This window comes from Mustelus asterias, chromosome 5 (genome assembly GCF_964213995.1).
Source record: "Mustelus asterias chromosome 5, sMusAst1.hap1.1, whole genome shotgun sequence".
In the NCBI taxonomy this organism is placed as follows: domain Eukaryota; kingdom Metazoa; phylum Chordata; class Chondrichthyes; order Carcharhiniformes; family Triakidae; genus Mustelus; species Mustelus asterias.
This window is the reverse complement of record NC_135805.1, coordinates 18662073-18679369: the sequence shown is the minus strand read 5'-3', so window position 1 is coordinate 18679369 and position 17297 is coordinate 18662073. Positions and strand designations below refer to the sequence as shown.

The following is a 17297-nucleotide window of genomic DNA, read 5'->3' as shown; positions in this document are numbered from 1 at the left end:
TCAGGTGGCTGTCTGTGTGGAGATTACACGTTCTTTCGGTGTCTGCGTGGGTTTCCTCCGGGTGATCCGATTTCTTCCCACAGTCCGAAGATGTGCGGGTTAGGTGGATTGGCCATGCTAAATTGCCCCTTCGTGTGAGGGGATTGGCAGGGTAATTATGTGGTGTTATGGGGAGAGGGCCTGGGTGGAATTGTGGTCAAGGCTTGATGGGCCAAATGGCCTCATTCTGCACTGTCGGGATTCCATGGTTCCATGACATTGGACAATTGAATTCTGGAACTCGGTCCACCAAAACGCTCAGATATCTCGGCCAATTGAAACTGTCAAAGCATGTTAATAATTCTTTGGAAATGGTATTAAGGATTACGAAACTAAGACTAATAAATGGAGTTGCGATACAGATCACCTGTGTTTTGGCATCCAGGAGTTGAATGGTCTAATCCTGTTCCTGTGTGCCTAATGACTTTTTGGTTTGAATGATCAATTATTTAAGTATCTTTTTCCTCTAATGCAGGAATCGATTTCAACATGCAGATTTGCACAGAGAGTTGCGCTTATCAAGAATGAAGCTATTCTCAATGAAGAAATTGATCCGAGATTAGTAAGTAAAGTCTGATATTGGCTTTTTAAGATGTTTAAAATTTGTATTTTAACTGAGAGAGGTAGTAACATAGCAAGATAAATTTGTCAATCCGATGTTGCCACTGTGAAATGTACACGCAGGGAGTTTGGGTGCTCTGTTCTAGCTCTATGTTGAGTGGTGTGCCACAAAGAACAGTGTTGGGGCTTCAAATTACTGAATGAAGGGACTGAAGGTGTGGTTTCTAAATTTTGCTAAGGACACACCTTATCACATTCCCTCTTACTCCCACCCCACTTTCTGCCTTCCTGTTTTTTTTCTCAGCTAGTGCTCCATGCCTTCCAATCCTTGACTTTCTAATGCTACATCCTGGTTCCCGCCTTGCAGAGAAGTTGTTAACCATCCGTTAGCTTCCCCGCCGGAACATTGGTCCTGATTCTGTTGAAGTGCCAGCTATCAGTTCTGTATCGGTCACACTTCCTCCAAAACCAGTCTCAATGTCCCAGGAATCAAAAGCATATCTCCATTCACCTGATTGGTTACTTAGATCGTCAATCTAAAAACATGCAAGCTCTCAGTGTTGTAGATGCATCTCAGTGACATTAACAAATGATCAAGCTCTGGAACCTGATAAGATGATCAGAAGGCACACTGGATATTTTGCCTTTGTTTGCCGAGGCCTACAGTACAAGAGCAGGGAGATTATGCAAACATTAATAAGACATTAGCAAAAGTACTGTGTACAGTTCTGGTCACTATTACAGGCAGGACGTGATCACATCAGAGAAGGTACAGAAGAGATTTACAAGGATGTTGCCAAGAATGATCACTTTTAGCAACGAAGAAAGATCAAATAGGCTGGCTTTGTCTTCTTTTGAACAGAGGAGGCTGAGGGCAAATTTAATTGAGGTGTATAAATGAGGGACCTAGAGTGGACAGGAATGACATATTTCCATTTGCAGAGAGGACAATAACTAGAGGACAGAGATTTGATGTAATTGGATGGGAGTTGAAGTGTAATTCTTTCACTCAGAGAGTGCAGGTGTTTGGGACTCCCTGCCTGAAAGAATGTAGTGGCATAAGCCTATATTGTTAAAAAAATATTGGATATGTACTTGAGGTGCCTAAACCTGCAAGGCTATGGACCAAGGATGGATGATGGGATTAGATTAGATAGATGTTTTGCACTCCACATGGGCACAGTGGGCCGAATGGCCTCCTTCTGTGCTGTTAATCTTTTAAAATTTCTTTCTATATCGGGAAAATGATACAAGAGTCTGAAAACACATACCAACCAATTCAAGAACAGCTTTTTCTCTGCTGCCATCAGACTTTTGAATGGACCTACCATATATTAAGCTTCTCTTTCTCTACACCCTATCTGTAATTGCAACACTATATTCTGCACCCTCTCCGTTCCTTCTCCCCTATGTACTCTATGGATGATATGTTTGCCCGGATAGCGCGCAAGAAACAATAATTTTCACTGGATCCCAATACATCTGACAATAAATCAAATCAAAGAAATGATTTTTTGGCCTTCATAGCGAGAGGATTGAAGAACGGGAGCAGGGATGTTTTGATGCAATTATACAGGACCTCGGTGAGGCCCCATCTTGAATATTGTGTGCAGTTTTGGCCTCCTTATCTGAGGAAGGATATTCCTACTCTGGAAGGAGTGCAGAGAAGGTTTACCAGACTGATTCCTGGAATGGCAAGACTGACGTATGATGAAAGATTGAGTCAGTGAGGATTGTATTCGCTGGAGTTTAGAAGAATGAGGGGGGACCTCATAGAAACCTATAAAATTCTACCTACCCTAGACAGGGTAGATGCAAGGATGATGTTCCTGATGGCTGGGGTGTCCAGAACCGGGGGTCATAGTCTGAAAATATAGGGTAGACAGTTTAGAACAGAGATGAGGAGACATTTCTTTGCCCAGAGAGTGGTCAGCCTGTGGAATTCACTACCACAGAAAGTAGCTGAGGCCAAAACATTGAATGTTTTTAAGGGGCAGTTAGATATAGCACTTGAGGCGAAGGGAATCAAAGAATATGGGAGAAGGTGGGATCAGGCTGCTGAGTTGGATGATCAGCCATGATCATAATGAATGGTGGAGCAGGCTTGAAGGGCCAAATGGCCTCCTCCTGCTCCAATTTCTATGTTTCTAAAGCCAGTGTTGTTGCATGGTAGTTGTATTTGAGACTTGACTAAATTAAATGAGAGATACACGCCAGTAATCCAGCTGCTATAACCATCTGAGGTGCTAGACAAGTGAAAGCTGGTTTCTTCAACTCAACACAATATTTCTGTGACATGTTTGCACCTTCTCTTTATTGGACAATCATTTTTACAAATCTGCAAAGAAGATCTGACACTAGACATATGGGAATGATACAGCATTGGATTTGGGCGACTGTTCATGTATATTTTATATTGTAGGCTTAAAAAATACTATGAGGTTTGCTTTCTAAAATAAACACACAATCAAGTCACCCCATAAATATATTTAAAAGACAAGTAGAGAAGTGTGCAAAAATAGACACATCTTCCTGAGTGTCTTCTCATTCATTTTGTGGTTTGGAAATGAAAGAATGCGTTGGATTATTTAAGAAGTTTTGGTGTTGTATATGTCGCAGTAAAACCAGAGTGGATATGTTGCTAATTTCAGTAAATTGCAGTTTTGTGCCTGCTGGCAAAATGATTCTTGTTGCGATCCTTTTAAGATGTCACTAGATTTCAACTGATAGTATGTCGCGTGCCAACTCTGGAGTAACAATGGTATTTTGCTCAACATCTTCATAAATATTTTAATAAATTTTGCTGGGGAAATAATGGCTGAATGATGCACATAATGCACAAATCAGTCATCAACTTATGATGAGAAAGCGATGAGTTGCTGGTTGATTTGTGACTGCCTGAGCCTTGCAAAAAAATGGCATCTCATGCTTAACCTCCCTCAATTTTCATGAAACTGCATGTTTTCATTTAATTAAACTCGTCACAGCAACTTAATTCTAGTAATTTTCAGCCCAAACGCTCTTTTAGCAACATGATAATTATTGATGACTGACAATCATCCTCTCTTGCCCAGAAAGTAAACATCTGCAACTTATTCCCTTATATTAGTTCACTCACCATGTACTAAAAGCTCAGTCTGGCAGTTGTTTCATTCAAGACTTAGCCAGCTCGGTCAGTGGTGGTACTACCAAACCATTCTTGGTGATGGACATTGAAATATTCCACTTGGAGTACATTATGTGCTATTACTATCTTAATATTTCTTCCAAGTGGTGTTGCACACTTGCTATAGGACGACAGGGTAACCTGTCTATTGAGTAACCTGTTGAGGAAGAATGATGGATAGTTTTCTTGCCATGTATGACTTGAAGCCATGCAACTTCGTGGGCTCAGGAGTCAATGTTGAGGACTTCCAGGTCACCCTCACTTTTCTGTATGCCATTGTATCCCCACCTCTGCTATAACCATCTGAGGTGCTAGACAAGTGAAAGCTGGTTTCTTCAACTCAATACATTGTTCTGTGACATGTTTGCACCTTCTCTTTATTGGACAATCATTTTTACTGGTGGGTCATATCCATGGATGGTGCTGGTGGAATCTGGAAAGTTGGCTTAAGATATGGTTTTGTGAATATTGCTATGTCAGATAGTCTGTAGGACAGTCCCACAACTTTATCACCAGTCACCAGATACGAATAACGAGCACTTTACAAGGTTGGCTGGGCCTTTGCTCAATGGGGAATAATTGCAAATCATTTAGACACGATACAGCAACTGGCTCTAAAGCAACACTAGCAGAGATTAAGAAGTGTGATTACTTTGTGTTATCTGATCCACAAAATGGTACATGGATCAGGATAACCGGATCATTATATCAGAATAATTATACACAGCACATTCCCACATTTATCTGTTTTCCCCTTATTCTTTTTGTTTGAAGGCATTTAATCCTTACTAGGGTACATTGCTGTGGGAAACAGACACCTTACAAAAGTGGCTGTGCTCCAAGCAGTAAATCTCTGCAGACAAGTGGAGATGGACGAGGAGGGAAAGTTTTGTCACAGTCATGTAGGGCGTCATTTATGACATTGATAAGAGCCAGTTTGGGACTGTGGAATGGAGAGAAAGCTGATGGGGAATTCGAACTTGGAGTTGAGGGAAAGATGACAACAGGTTTGGGTGGTGACATGTTCAAGGACTTTGGAGAGCAAAGGGATAGGGATTTGCAAGGATGGTGGAAGTTAGGGATTTTTAAAAAATGAGGATAGGAATGATAATATCAGGTATAAAGGAGAAAGGGACAACACCCTGAATGGAGGTGGCTACGTTAGGACGAGTTCCAGCTTTCCAACTGATGACTGAAGCTATCCCCGTGGAAAGTTCTGTTCCCCACCGACCACTCCATTCCTCTCCCTGACAGTTGGTTCACAACCTTGACCCTAATAAGACCATAAGACATAGGAGCAGAATTAGGCCACTCGGCTCATCGAGTCTGCTCCGCCATTCAACCATGGCTGATTTTTTTCTCATCCCCATTCTCCTGCCTTTTCCCCATAACCCCTGAGCCCCTTATTAATCAAGAACCTATCTATCTCTGTCTTAAAGACACTCAGTGATCTGGCCTCCACAGCTTTCAGCGGCAAAGAGTTCCACAGATTCACCACTCTCTGGCTGAAGGAATCCCTCCTCATTTCTGTTTTAAAGGATCTTCCCTTTAGCCTGAGGTTGTGCCCTCTGGTTCTAGTTTTTCCTACTAGTGGAAATATCCTCTCCATATCCACTCTCTCCAGGCCTCGCGGTATCCTGTAAGTTTCAATAAGATCCCCCCTCATCCTTCTAAACTCCAAAGAGTACAGACCCAGAGTCCTCAGCCGTTCCTCATACAACAAGTTCTTCATTCCAGGGATCATTCTTGTGAACCTCCTCTGGACCCTTTCCAAGGCCAGCACATCCTTCCTTAGATATGGGGTCCAAAACTGCTCTCAATACTCCAAATGGGGTCTGATCAGAGCCTTGTACAGTCTCAGGAGTACATCCCTGCTCTTGTATTCTAGCCTTCTCGACATGAATGCTAACATTGCATTTGCTTCTAACTGCCGACTGAACCTGTATGTTAACCTTAAGAGAATCTTGAACAGTGACTCCCAAGTCCCTTTGTGTTTCCGATTTCCTAAGCATTTCCCCATTTAGAAAATAATCTATACCTCTATTCCTCCTTCGAAAGTGCATAACCTCACACTTTTCCACATTGTGATGTAATGTGAGTTTATGATTATATTTTTGCCACCCCCAATACCATCTATTTCCACCTCTGTAACATTGCCTGACTCTGTCCCTGCTTCTCATCTGCTGCTGAAATCAATCATCCATGCCTTTTGTTACCTTAGACTTGACCAGCATAATGCACTGCTGGCCAGCCTACCTGGTCTAACTGTTCTAAACTTGAGAACATCCAAATGTCTGTTACCTAAATCCTAACACACCAAATCCAGTTCACCCTTCACCCCTATGCTCTCTGATCTACTTTTACTCCTGGCTAAGACTTTAACATTCTCATTCTTGTTTTAATTTCCTCCGTGGCCTCGCCCCTTCCTATCCTCTAGCCCCACAATTTTCCAAGGTATCTGCACTTCTCTAACTTGGCCTCTTGAGCATCAATTATTTTAATTGTTCCAACATTGATTCCTAGAATCCTGCAGTGCAGAAGGAAGCCATTCATCCCACCCAGAGGGGTACCAATATCTTGGGGGGGAAATTTGCTAATGTTCTTTGGGAGGGTTTAAACTAATTCAGCAGGGGGGTGGGTACCTGAATTGTAGCTCCGGTGTACAGGAGGTTGAGAGTAGTGAGGTCATGGATGAGGTTTCAGAGTCGCAGGAGTGTACTGACAGGCAGGCAGGCAGTTTGAAGTGTGTATACTTCAACGCCAGGAGCATCCACAATAAGGTGGGTGAGCTTGCAGCATGGGTTGGTACCTGGGATTTCGATGTTGTGGGCATCTCGGAGACATGGATAGAGAAGGGACAGGAATGGTTGTTGCAGGTTCCGGGGTTTAGATGTTTCAGTAAGTGCAGGGAAGGTGGTAAAAGAGGGGGAGGTGTGGCATTGTTAGTCAAGGACAGTATTACGGTGGCAGAAAGGACATTCGATGAGGACTCGTCTACTGAGGTAGTTTGGGCTGTAGTTAGAAACAGGAAAGGAGAGGTCACCCTGTTGGGAGTTTTTTATAGACCTCCAAAAAGTTCCAGAGATGGAGAGGAAAAGATTGCAAAGATGATTCTGAATAGGAGCAAAAGTAACAGGGTAGTTGTACTGGGGGACTTTAACTTTACAAATATTGACTGCAAAAGCTATAGTTCGAGTACTTTAGAGGGGTCGGTTTTTGTCCAATGTGTGCAGGAGAGTTTCCTGACGCAGTATGTAGATAGACCAACAAGAGGCGAGGCCACATTGGATTTGGTACTGGGTAATGAACCAGGCCAGGTGTTAGATTTGGAGGTAAGGGAGCACTTTGGTGACAGTGACCACAATTCGATTACGTTTACTTTAGCAATGGAAAAGGATAGGTATATACCAAAGGGCAAGAGTTATAGCTGGGGGAAAGGAAATTATGATGCGATTAGGCGAGACTTAGCTGGCATAGGTTGGGGAAGGAAACTGCAGGGGATGGGCACAATTATAATGTGGAACTTGTTCAAGGAACAGCTACTACGCGTCCTTGATAAATATGTACCTGTCAGGCAGGGAGGAAGCAGACGTGTGAGGGAACTGTGGCTTACTAAGGAGGTTGAATCTCTTGTAAAGAGGAGGAAGGAGACTTATGTTAAGATGAGACGTGAAGGCTCAGTTAGGGCGCTTGAGAGTTACAAGTTAGCCGGGAAGGACCGAAAGAAAGAGTTAAGAAGAGCCAGGAGGGGACATGAGAAGTCTTTGGCAGGTAGGATCAAGGAAAACCCTAAAGCTTTCTATAGGTATGTCAGGAGTAAAAGAATGACTAGGGTAAGATTAGGGCCAGTCAAGGACAGTAGTGGGAAGTTGTGCGTGAAGTCTGAAGAGATAGGAGAGGCACTAAATGAATATTTTTCGTCAGTATTAACACTGGAGAGGAACAGTGTTGTCGAGGGGAGTACTGAGATGCAGGCTGTTGGACTGGATGGGATTGATGTTCATAAGGAGGAGGTGTTAGCAATTCTGGAAAGTGTGAAAATAGATAAGTCCCCTGGGCTGGATGGGATTTATCCTAGGATTCTCTGGGAGGCTAGGGAGGAGATTGCAGAGCCTTTGGCTTTGATCTTTGTGTCATCATTGTCTACAGGAACAGTGCCAGAAGACTGGAGGACAGCAAATGTTGTCCCCTTGTTCAAGAAGGGGAGTAGGGACAACCCTGGTAATTATAGACCGGTGAGCCTTACTTCTGTTGTGGGCAAAGTATTGGAAAGGATTATAAGAGATAGGATTTATAATCACCTAGAAAGGAATAATTTGATTAGGGATAGTCAGCACGGTTTTGTGAAGGGTAGGTTGTGCCTCACAAACCTTATTGAGTTCTTTGAGAAGGTGACCAAAGAGGTGGATGAGGGTAAAGCGGTTGATGTGGTGTATATGGATTTCAGCAAAGCGTTTGATAAGGTTCCCCATGGTAAGCTTTTGCAGAAAATACGGACACATGGGATTGAGGGTGACTTAGTGGTTTGGATCAAGAATTGGCTAGCTGTAAGAAAACAAAGGGTGGTGGTTGATGGGCAATATTCATCCTGGAGATCAGTTACTAGTGGTGTGCCGCAGGGATCTGTTTTGGGGCCACTGCTGTTTGTCATTTTTATTAATGACTTGCATGAGGGCGTGGAAGGATGGATTAGTAAATTTGCGGATGACACTAAAGTCGGTGGAGTTGTAGACAGTGCGGAGGGAAGTGGCAGGTTACAGAGGGACATAGATAGGCTGCAGAGCTGGGCTGAGAGGTGGCAAATGGAGTTTAATGCGGAAAAGTGTGAGGTGATTCACTTTGGAAGGAGTAACAGGAATACAGAGTACTGGGCTAATGGTAAGATACTTGGTAGTGTGGATGAACAGAGGGATCTGGGTGTCCATGTGCATAGATCCCTGAAAGTTGGCACCCAGGTTGATAGGGTTGTTAAGAAGGCGTACGGAGTGTTAGCTTTTATTGGTAGAGGAATTGAGTTTCGGAGCCAGGAGGTCATGCTGCAACTGTACAAAACTCTGGTGCAGCCACATTTGGAGTATTGCGTACAGTTCTGGTCGCCATATTATAGGAAAGATGTGGAAGTGTTGGAAAGGGTGCAGAGGATATTTACCAGGATGTTGCCTGGTATGGTGGGAAAATCGTATGAGGAAAGGCTGAGGGGCATGAGGTTGTTTTCGTTAGAGAGAAGAAGGTTAAGAGGTGACTTAATAGAGGCATACAAGATGATCAGAGGATTAGATAGGGTGGATAGTGAGAGCCTTTTTCCTCGGATGGTGTTGGCTAGCACGAGGGGACATAGCTTTAAATTGAGGGGTGAGAGATATAGGACAGATGTTAGAGGTAGGTTCTTTACTCAGAGAGTGGTAAGGGCGTGGAATGCCCTGCCTGCAGCAGCAGTGGACACGTCAACATTAAGAGCATTCAAATTGTTATTAGATTAACATATGGATGATATTGGAATAGTGTAGATTAGAGGGGCTTTAGATTGGTTCCACTGGTCGGTGCAACATCGAGGGCCGAAGGGCCTGTACTGCGCTGTAATGTTCTATGTTCTATCGAGTCTGCACCAACCACAATCCCATCCAGGCCCCATCCCCATAACTGCATGTATTTACCCTAGCTCGTTCCCCTGACACTAAGGGGCAATTTAGCATGGCCAATCCACTTAACCCACACATCTTTGGGAGGAAATGGAGTACCCGGAGGAAACCCACCCAGACACGGGGAGAAGGTGCGAACTCTACACAGACAGTGACCCAAGCCAGGAATCGAACCCGGGTCCCTGGCGCTGTGAAGCAGCAGTGCTAACCACTGTGCCATGCCTTTAGTTGTCAAGATCCTAAGCTTTGGAATTTCCTCCCTAAATCTCTCCACCTCTCTATCTCTCTTTCCTGCTTTAATGAGCTCATTAAAACCTACCTCTTTGACCAAGCTTTTGGTCACCTGCTCAATTAACTCCTTATGTGCCAGGATGACCCTCAAAACTTTGGCCCTATTCTCTTTCCACTAATGCTGTCAGACCTGCTGAGATTTTCCAGCATTTTCTGCTTTTGTTTCAGATTCCAGCATCCGCAGTACTTTGCTTTTAGTTCCTTCTATGACTTGGTACCAAATTTTGCTTTATAATGCTCCTGTGAAGCAACCGGGACTTTTTATTGCATTAAAGGTGCTACGTAACTGCAAGGTGTTCCTGCTTGAGCAAAATGGTCTGCTGCGACCAAGCGCTGAGCTGATCTTTTGGGGCACGCAGGCTAAAGGAAGATGGCTCAAGGTCAGAAATCTTTGAAATCGAATGAATGTAGGGATATGAGAACATGAGGTTCAGAAATTCTGAGCACGGGCATGACTTTACTTGTGGGAAACCCGTCTATAGTTCTCAGTCAGTGAATGAAACACAAACTCAGCCGTGCAGCACTTTTCAGGGTGGTTTTGTCCTTCACACTGGAAAGTGAATAACAGCTGACCCCAACTAATCTTTGGTTGTTAATCTCAAAGAATGTTTTTGTTATGAACTTCAACCACCTTGTCCTGTGGTTGCAAAAGTATTCTATGATCATCACTGGTAGCAAAAAGTATGTTAATGAACGTTGACAGCTGGGCCTGAAAACATGTCCATTTTCATGCTGTGCGCTTGGGTTACAGCTACTCACTAATTACTGCTTCATTGAGGAGCCTGCAGTTTGGAGAACATTTTAAATTCCCTTTTGAAGTCCAACAGACTTTTCCATAATTGCATGGCAAATGACCCACCCTTGTTAATGTTTTCTGACTCACAGCCCGAAACTATCTCTTTTCTTCAGTTGCGTCTTACATTATTACTGAGACGGTTGCAGACGTTTATTCTAGCCGAGGTAAAAAAGTGGGTCTGATTAGCTGTTGGACCACTAACGGCTTGAGTGAAGTTATGACTTGAATGTAGACACAAACAAGATTTCTTGAGGCTCCTCTTGTACTGAACTACACAAACATTCCAAGCTTTTTAACTTGAGCTGAAATAGCAGACCGCCAGCAGCATTGACAGATGTGTCGGTGTTAGGATATTTGTGAGTGGTAAAGGAAAGATCAGGTTGGGTGTGATAAGAAATGGACAATCCAGCAGTGCAAAAGATAAATATTTCAGGTGGGTTTCTTAACCTTTTCCTTGCTCGAAATAATTTCACTGCCACCCAATCATGGACTGAAGTTTAAGTTTTTCACTGTAAATAAAAAAAAAATGGCGCTGGAGCGAGGTGACTTCTTGCGAACTGTCCCCAGCATATCCTCTAATTCCATCTTTTACTCTCGTTCTATGCTCTTAAAACTGAACTCTAATTCTTTTAAGCTTTCTAACAATGCCAAACACGTACCAACCAGCTCGAGAACAGCTTCTTTCCTGCTGCCATCATATTTTTGAATGGTGAAAGCAAATTACTGCGGATGCTGGAATCTGAAACATAAGTAGAGCATGCTGGGAAATCTCAGCAGCTCTGACAGCATATGTGGGGAGAGATTAGAACCAATGTTTCAAGGGCGGCACAGTGGCTAGCACTGCTGCCTCATATTGCCAAGGACCCAGGTTCAATTCTGGCCTCGGGTCACTGTCTGTGTGGAGTTTGCATGTTCTCCCCGTGTCTGCGTGAGTTTCCTCGGGAGCTCCAGATTCCTCCCACAGTCCAAAGATGTGCGAGTTAGGTGCATTGGCCATGCTGAACTGACCCTAGTGTCGGGGGGATTAGCAGGGTAAATATGTGGGGTTACGGGAAAAGGACCTGGGTGGGACTGTGGTTGGTGCAGACTCGATGGGCCGAATTGCCTCCTTCTGCACCGGAGGGATTCTGTGATTCTAGATGACCCTTCGTCAGACTTTTGAATGGTCCCATCATATATTAAGCTGCTCTTTCTCTTCACCCTATCTGTAACCCTCTCCTTTCCTTGTCCCCTATGTACTTTATGAATGGTATGTATTGTCACACAGCACTCAAGAAACAATTCTTTTCACTGTATACCAATACATGTGACAATAATAAATCAAATCAAATAAATTGCTAATACTATGGCTTGGTACTTCTAGTAGGAAGTCTAACAACACCAGGTTAAAGTCCAACAGGTTTATTTGGTAGCAAAAGCCACGAGCTTTCAGAATAGGTTGTCCCTTCGTCAGGTGGGTGGGAGTTCTGATTACAAACAAGGCACAAAGACACAAACTGAATTTACATGAATAATGATTGGAATGTGAGCCTTTACAGCTAATCAAGTCTTAAAGGTACAGACAATGTGACTGGAAGGAGATTTGCATTCTAATCAGTATTCTGTAATTTGATTTCTGTGTCTGTTTGTGCACTGTTTGAGAACAGATATCCACTCCATCTGACGAAGGAGCTGTGCTCCGAAAGCTTATGGTATTTGCTACCAAATAAACCTGTTGGACTTTAACCTGGTGTTGTGAGACTTCTTACTAGGAGCATTAAGCACAGGTTAAAGAGATGTGTATTGTCTCCAGACAGGACAGCTAGTAAGATTTTGCACATCCAGGTAGGTTGTGGGGGTTACAGATAGTGTGACATGAACCCAATATCCTGGTTGAGGCCGTCCTCATGTGTGCGGAACCTGGCTATCAGTCTCTGCTCAGCGACTCTGCGCTGTCGTGTGTCATGAATGCCGCCTTGGAGAACGCTTACCCGGAGATCAGAGACTGAATGCCCGTGACTGCTGAAGTGCTCCCCAACAGGAAGAGAACACTCCTGCCTGGTGATTGTCGAGTGGTGTTCATTCATCCGTTGTCGTAGCGTCTGCATGGTTTCCCCAATGTACCATGCCTTGGGACATCCTTTCCTGCAGCGTAACAGGTAGACAACGTTAGCCAAGTTGCAAGAGTATGTACTGTGTACCTGGTGGATGGTGTTCTCACGTGAGATGATGGCATCTGTGTCGATGATCCGGCACGTCTTGCAGAGGTTGCTGTGGCAGGGTTGTGTGGTGTCGTGGTCACTGTTCTCCTGAAGGCTGGGTAGTTTGCTGCGGACAATGGTCTGTTTGAGGTTGTGTGGTTGTTTGAAAGCAAGAAGTGGGGGTGTGGGGATGGCCTTGGCGAGATGTTCGTCTTCATCAATAACATGTTGAAGGCTCTGGAGGAGATGTAGCTTCTCCGCTCCAGGGAAGTACTGGACGACGAAGGTACGACGAAGATGACATTGGTACTTCTAGACCAGTCTTCTGTTTTGAAGCAAACTAAATTTATACTGACATCTGAAACAAAATTTCTGTTGCATAGCATTAAAAATGATGTCTTGCTTTATAATATTTGGTATTGCAACATTCACAACTCGGGGTCTAATTTATGCTGAAAGTTAGTTAGTGGCAGCTGGCTTGCTAAGTATGCACTGGGGCGATATTTTTGAGTTGAAATACAGTGAGTTGAATTTAGTGCACACACACAAAATGAATTTTGCGTGTAAAATTAGTTAACTGACAGATCCTCTAAAAAGGCAACAAGCGCAGGAAAACCTGGAAATGCTGCACAGTTTGCTCGTTTTAACACAGGTTCTAATATAAAAGCAAAATACTGCGGATGCTGGAATCTGAAACAAAAACAGAATATGCTGGAAAATCTCAGCAGGTCTGACAGCATCTCTGCAGAGAGAACAGAGCTGACGTTTCGAGTCTGGATGACCCTTCGTCAGAATGTTCTCTGCAAGGCAGAAACTGGCCACACGTTTTATGTCCCAGCCAGTTTACATTGGAACAGTCAACCAAAGTTAAATATGTTTCACAAGTTATTATTTCTCAGTATCCTAAGGTCTGCTCTGTGGTACTGACATGCTGCAACAACTATAAGCAATAAACTCCACTAAAAAGGCAGCGCTTCTTGGTCACGCATTGTTATGGTCAGACTTAGGTTTGGTCTGTTCCTAATTTTCCATTCAGAATGAAGTTTGTTTTTGCAGCTGAACAAGTAAGTCAATATTTCATTCCCCAGTTTCAAATGAGATGGAGTTTTAAAAAATATTTCACTTAACACAGGAGCTATTGTGGACGGCGGCAAGGTGAGCAGTATGGCCTGTAGAGGGAGCTCTTAAGTGCTTTTTCGGCAGGAACAAAAGGCCCTGGGCTGCACTTCGGAGGCTGATAAAATACTGAGTACACTGGGACCCTGGCACATCACGAGACTGCGTTAGTAGCCAGAATAATAAACCAAACACAATGAACACTATCAATTCAATTCAATTAAATGATATTTATGCTGGTGACAGAAATGTGAATATCTATAAAATTGGTTGTTATGGAACAGACTGATGTGTGTTGGAGATATCAGTGAATCTTAGCTGTTCACATTCACTCTCCTCATCTGTCTTTGCGAGATGTAGAATTTTCCGAAGTTGTCTCACAGCAGCAGTTGATCTTTCATTAACTTCCAACCGTCTCAGTGATTCTTCTAAGATGACTGTATGGGATTATGGCATTAACTTGGTTTCTGTGCATTTCTATACCATCATCTTCTTCCACTTGCTGGATGTCTTGAGGGTTTTGATCTGTTACACTGGCCAATACTTTATCATCTTTTTGTTTTATTTGTTCATGGGATGTGGGCATCTCTGGCTGGGCCAGCATTTACTATCCATCCCTGAGGGCAGTTGAGAGTCAACCACATTGCTGTGGATCTGGAGTCACATGCAGGCCAGACCAGGTAAGGATGTCAGATTGCCTTCCCTAAAGGATATTAGTGAACCAGATGGGTTTTTACAACAATCGGCAATGATTTCATGGTCATCAGTAGACTTTTAGAACAAAAAACAAAGAAAATTACAGCACAGGAACAGGCCCTTCGGCCCTCCAAGCCTGCACCAATCATGCTGCCCGACTGAACTAAAACCCCCGACCCTTCCGGGGACCTTATCCCTCTATTTCCATCCTATTCATGTATTTATCAAGATGTCTCTTAAATGTCACTGTCATATCTGCTTCCATTACCTCCCTCGGCAACGAGTTCCAGGCACCCACCATCCTCTGTGTAAAAAACTTTTAATTCCAGATTTTTATTGAATTCAAATTTCACATCTGCCCTAGTGGGATTCGAACCTGGGTCCCCAGAGCATTTTTTTTATTCATTCGTGGGACATGGACGTCGCTGGCTGGCCAACATTTATTGCCCAGCCCTAGTTGTCCTTGAGAAGGTGGTGCTGAGCTGCCTCTTGAATTGCTGCAAGTTCATGTTCTGTGGCTTGACCCACAATGCCGTTAGGGAGGGAATTCCAGGATTTTGACCGAGCGATTGCGAAGGAACGGCGATATATTTCCAAGTCAGGATGGTGAGTGGCTTGGAGGGGAACCGGCAGGTGGTGATGTTCCCACGTATCTGCTGATACGGATGTGGTCGTGGGTTTGGAAGGTGCTGTCTAAGGATATTTGGTGAATTGCTGCAGTGCATCTTGCGGATAGTACACACTGCTGTTATTGAGCGTCGATGGTGGAGGGAGTGGATGTTTGTGGATGTGGTGCCAATCAAGTGGGCTGCTCTGTCCTGGATAGTATCAAGCTTCTTGAATGCTGTTGGAGCTGCACCCATCCAGGCAAGTGCAGAGTATTCCATCACACTCCTGACTTGTGCCTTGTAGATGGTGGATAGGCTCTGGGGAGTGAGGAGGTGAGTTACTCACCGCAGTATTCCCAGCCTCTGACCTGTTCTTGTAGCCGCTGTGTTTATGTGGTGAGCATTACTCGTCCAGCAACAGTACCACGATGCCACCGCTTCCCCCGTCATCGTCTCGTTGGTAACTTTTTGGCTGTCGACATTCAGCCATGCATTGATATTATTAGTATCTAATTTTGGCTCCCAAGTACAAATCTGGCATTTTTTCAATTATGGGCACTGACTTCATCCACTTCTAATTGCTTTTTAACAGTTGTTGATGACCTCCTTCTTGAACCATGGAGCATAGGTGCACCTACAGTGCTGTTAGGGAGGGAGTTCCAAGATTTTAACCCAATGAATGTGAAGGAACGGTGACATATTTCCAAGTCAGGATGGTGAGTGGTTTGGAGGGGACCTTCCAGGTGGTGGTGTTCCTATTGTCTGCTGCCCTTGCCCTTTTAGATGAGAGTGGCTGTGGGTTTGAAATATACTCTCTAAGAAGCCTTGGGGAGTTGCTCAGTACTTCTTGTAGATGGTACATACTGCTGCCACTGTGAACTACTGGTGGAGGGAGTGGATGTTTGTGGATGTGGTGTCAATCAAGCAACTGCCTTGTCCTGGATGATGTCAAGCTTCTTGGGTACTGTTGGAGTTGCACCCATCCAGGCAAATGGAGAGTATTCCATAACTGACTTGTGCCTTGTGAATGATGGACAGACTTTGGGGACTCAGGAGGTGAGTTCAGCCTCGGACACTAGCCTGAGGAGCTCCTGCTGTGATGTCCTGGATGATTGATGATTGACTTCCAACAATAAAAATCATCTTCTTTGTGCCAGGTATGACTCCAACCAGCGCAGTTTCCCCCTGATTCCCATTGACTCCAGTTTTGCTCGGGCTCCTTGATGCCACACTCAGTCAAATGCAACTTTGATGGTCAAGGGCAGTCACTCTCAACGCACCTCTGGAATTCAGCTCTTTTATCCATGCTTGAACCAAGGCTGTAATGAGGTCAGGAGCTGATGGAACCTAAACTGAGCATCAGTGAGCAGAATATTGCTAAGCAAGTTCACTTGATAGCACTGTTGATGACCCCTTCTATCACTTTACTGATGATTGAGAGTAAACTGATAGGGTGGTAATTGCTGGCTTGGATTTGTTCTGCTTTTACCAGGACAATTTTCCCCACTGCCAAGTAGATGCCAGTGTTGAAGCTGTGTTGGAACAGCTTGGCTAGCAGTGTGGCTAGTTCTGGAGCTCAGGTCTTCAGTATTATTCCTGGAATATTGATGGAGCCCATAGTCTTTGCAGTATTCAGTGCCTTCAGTGGTTTCTTGATATCATGTGGAGTGAATTGAATTGACTAAAGACTATCATCTGTGATGCTGGGGACCTGTGGCAGAGGTTGTTGTTGTAACAAGGGCAGTCTGTCAACCTTGTCTTTATCTGTTTAAATCCGGACATTTTGTTGGTGTTGTGTTCTGTAGTTAATGTCGTCTCTGGTAACATCTAGAAGTATTGGGCCAGCTCGTTGCAGTTGTGGCTTTGTTATTTGTTGTATCCTCATTCTTGTAAAATGTTCTTTAATTCAGTGGGAAATTATGTTGTGGCTGTTCCATTTGCAGACTTTTGTTCTCTCATAGTAATTTGTGAAAGGCCATTCTGGTTGTTGAATCTTGCTAACCATCTATTGCTGGCTCTAAATTTGATTGGGAAATTGGTATTTCCATTAATTTGGTGCCAAGACTTGATTTGGGTATGCACTTGGCTCTCTGCTGCATGAACCGCATGTAACGCTTTGTCAAGAGTTGTATTGCTGGCATTCTTGGATTCATTTCTTGCTTGAATTCCAGAGATCCCTCATGGCAGACTGGTGCAGAAGGTGAA

At 43.9% G+C, this 17297-nt stretch overlaps 1 protein-coding gene across 1 annotated transcript in view; it reads left to right on the top strand.

The window, feature by feature from the left end:
• The window catches only part of kif6 (kinesin family member 6), a 406644-nt gene that overhangs the window by 131771 nt on the left and 257576 nt on the right, over nt 1-17297 (top strand). Inside the window, exon 9 of the mRNA XM_078213528.1 lies at nt 515-601. Within this exon, the coding sequence (XP_078069654.1) occupies nt 515-601 (87 nt within the window). The remainder of the gene's footprint in view (nt 1-514; nt 602-17297) is intronic.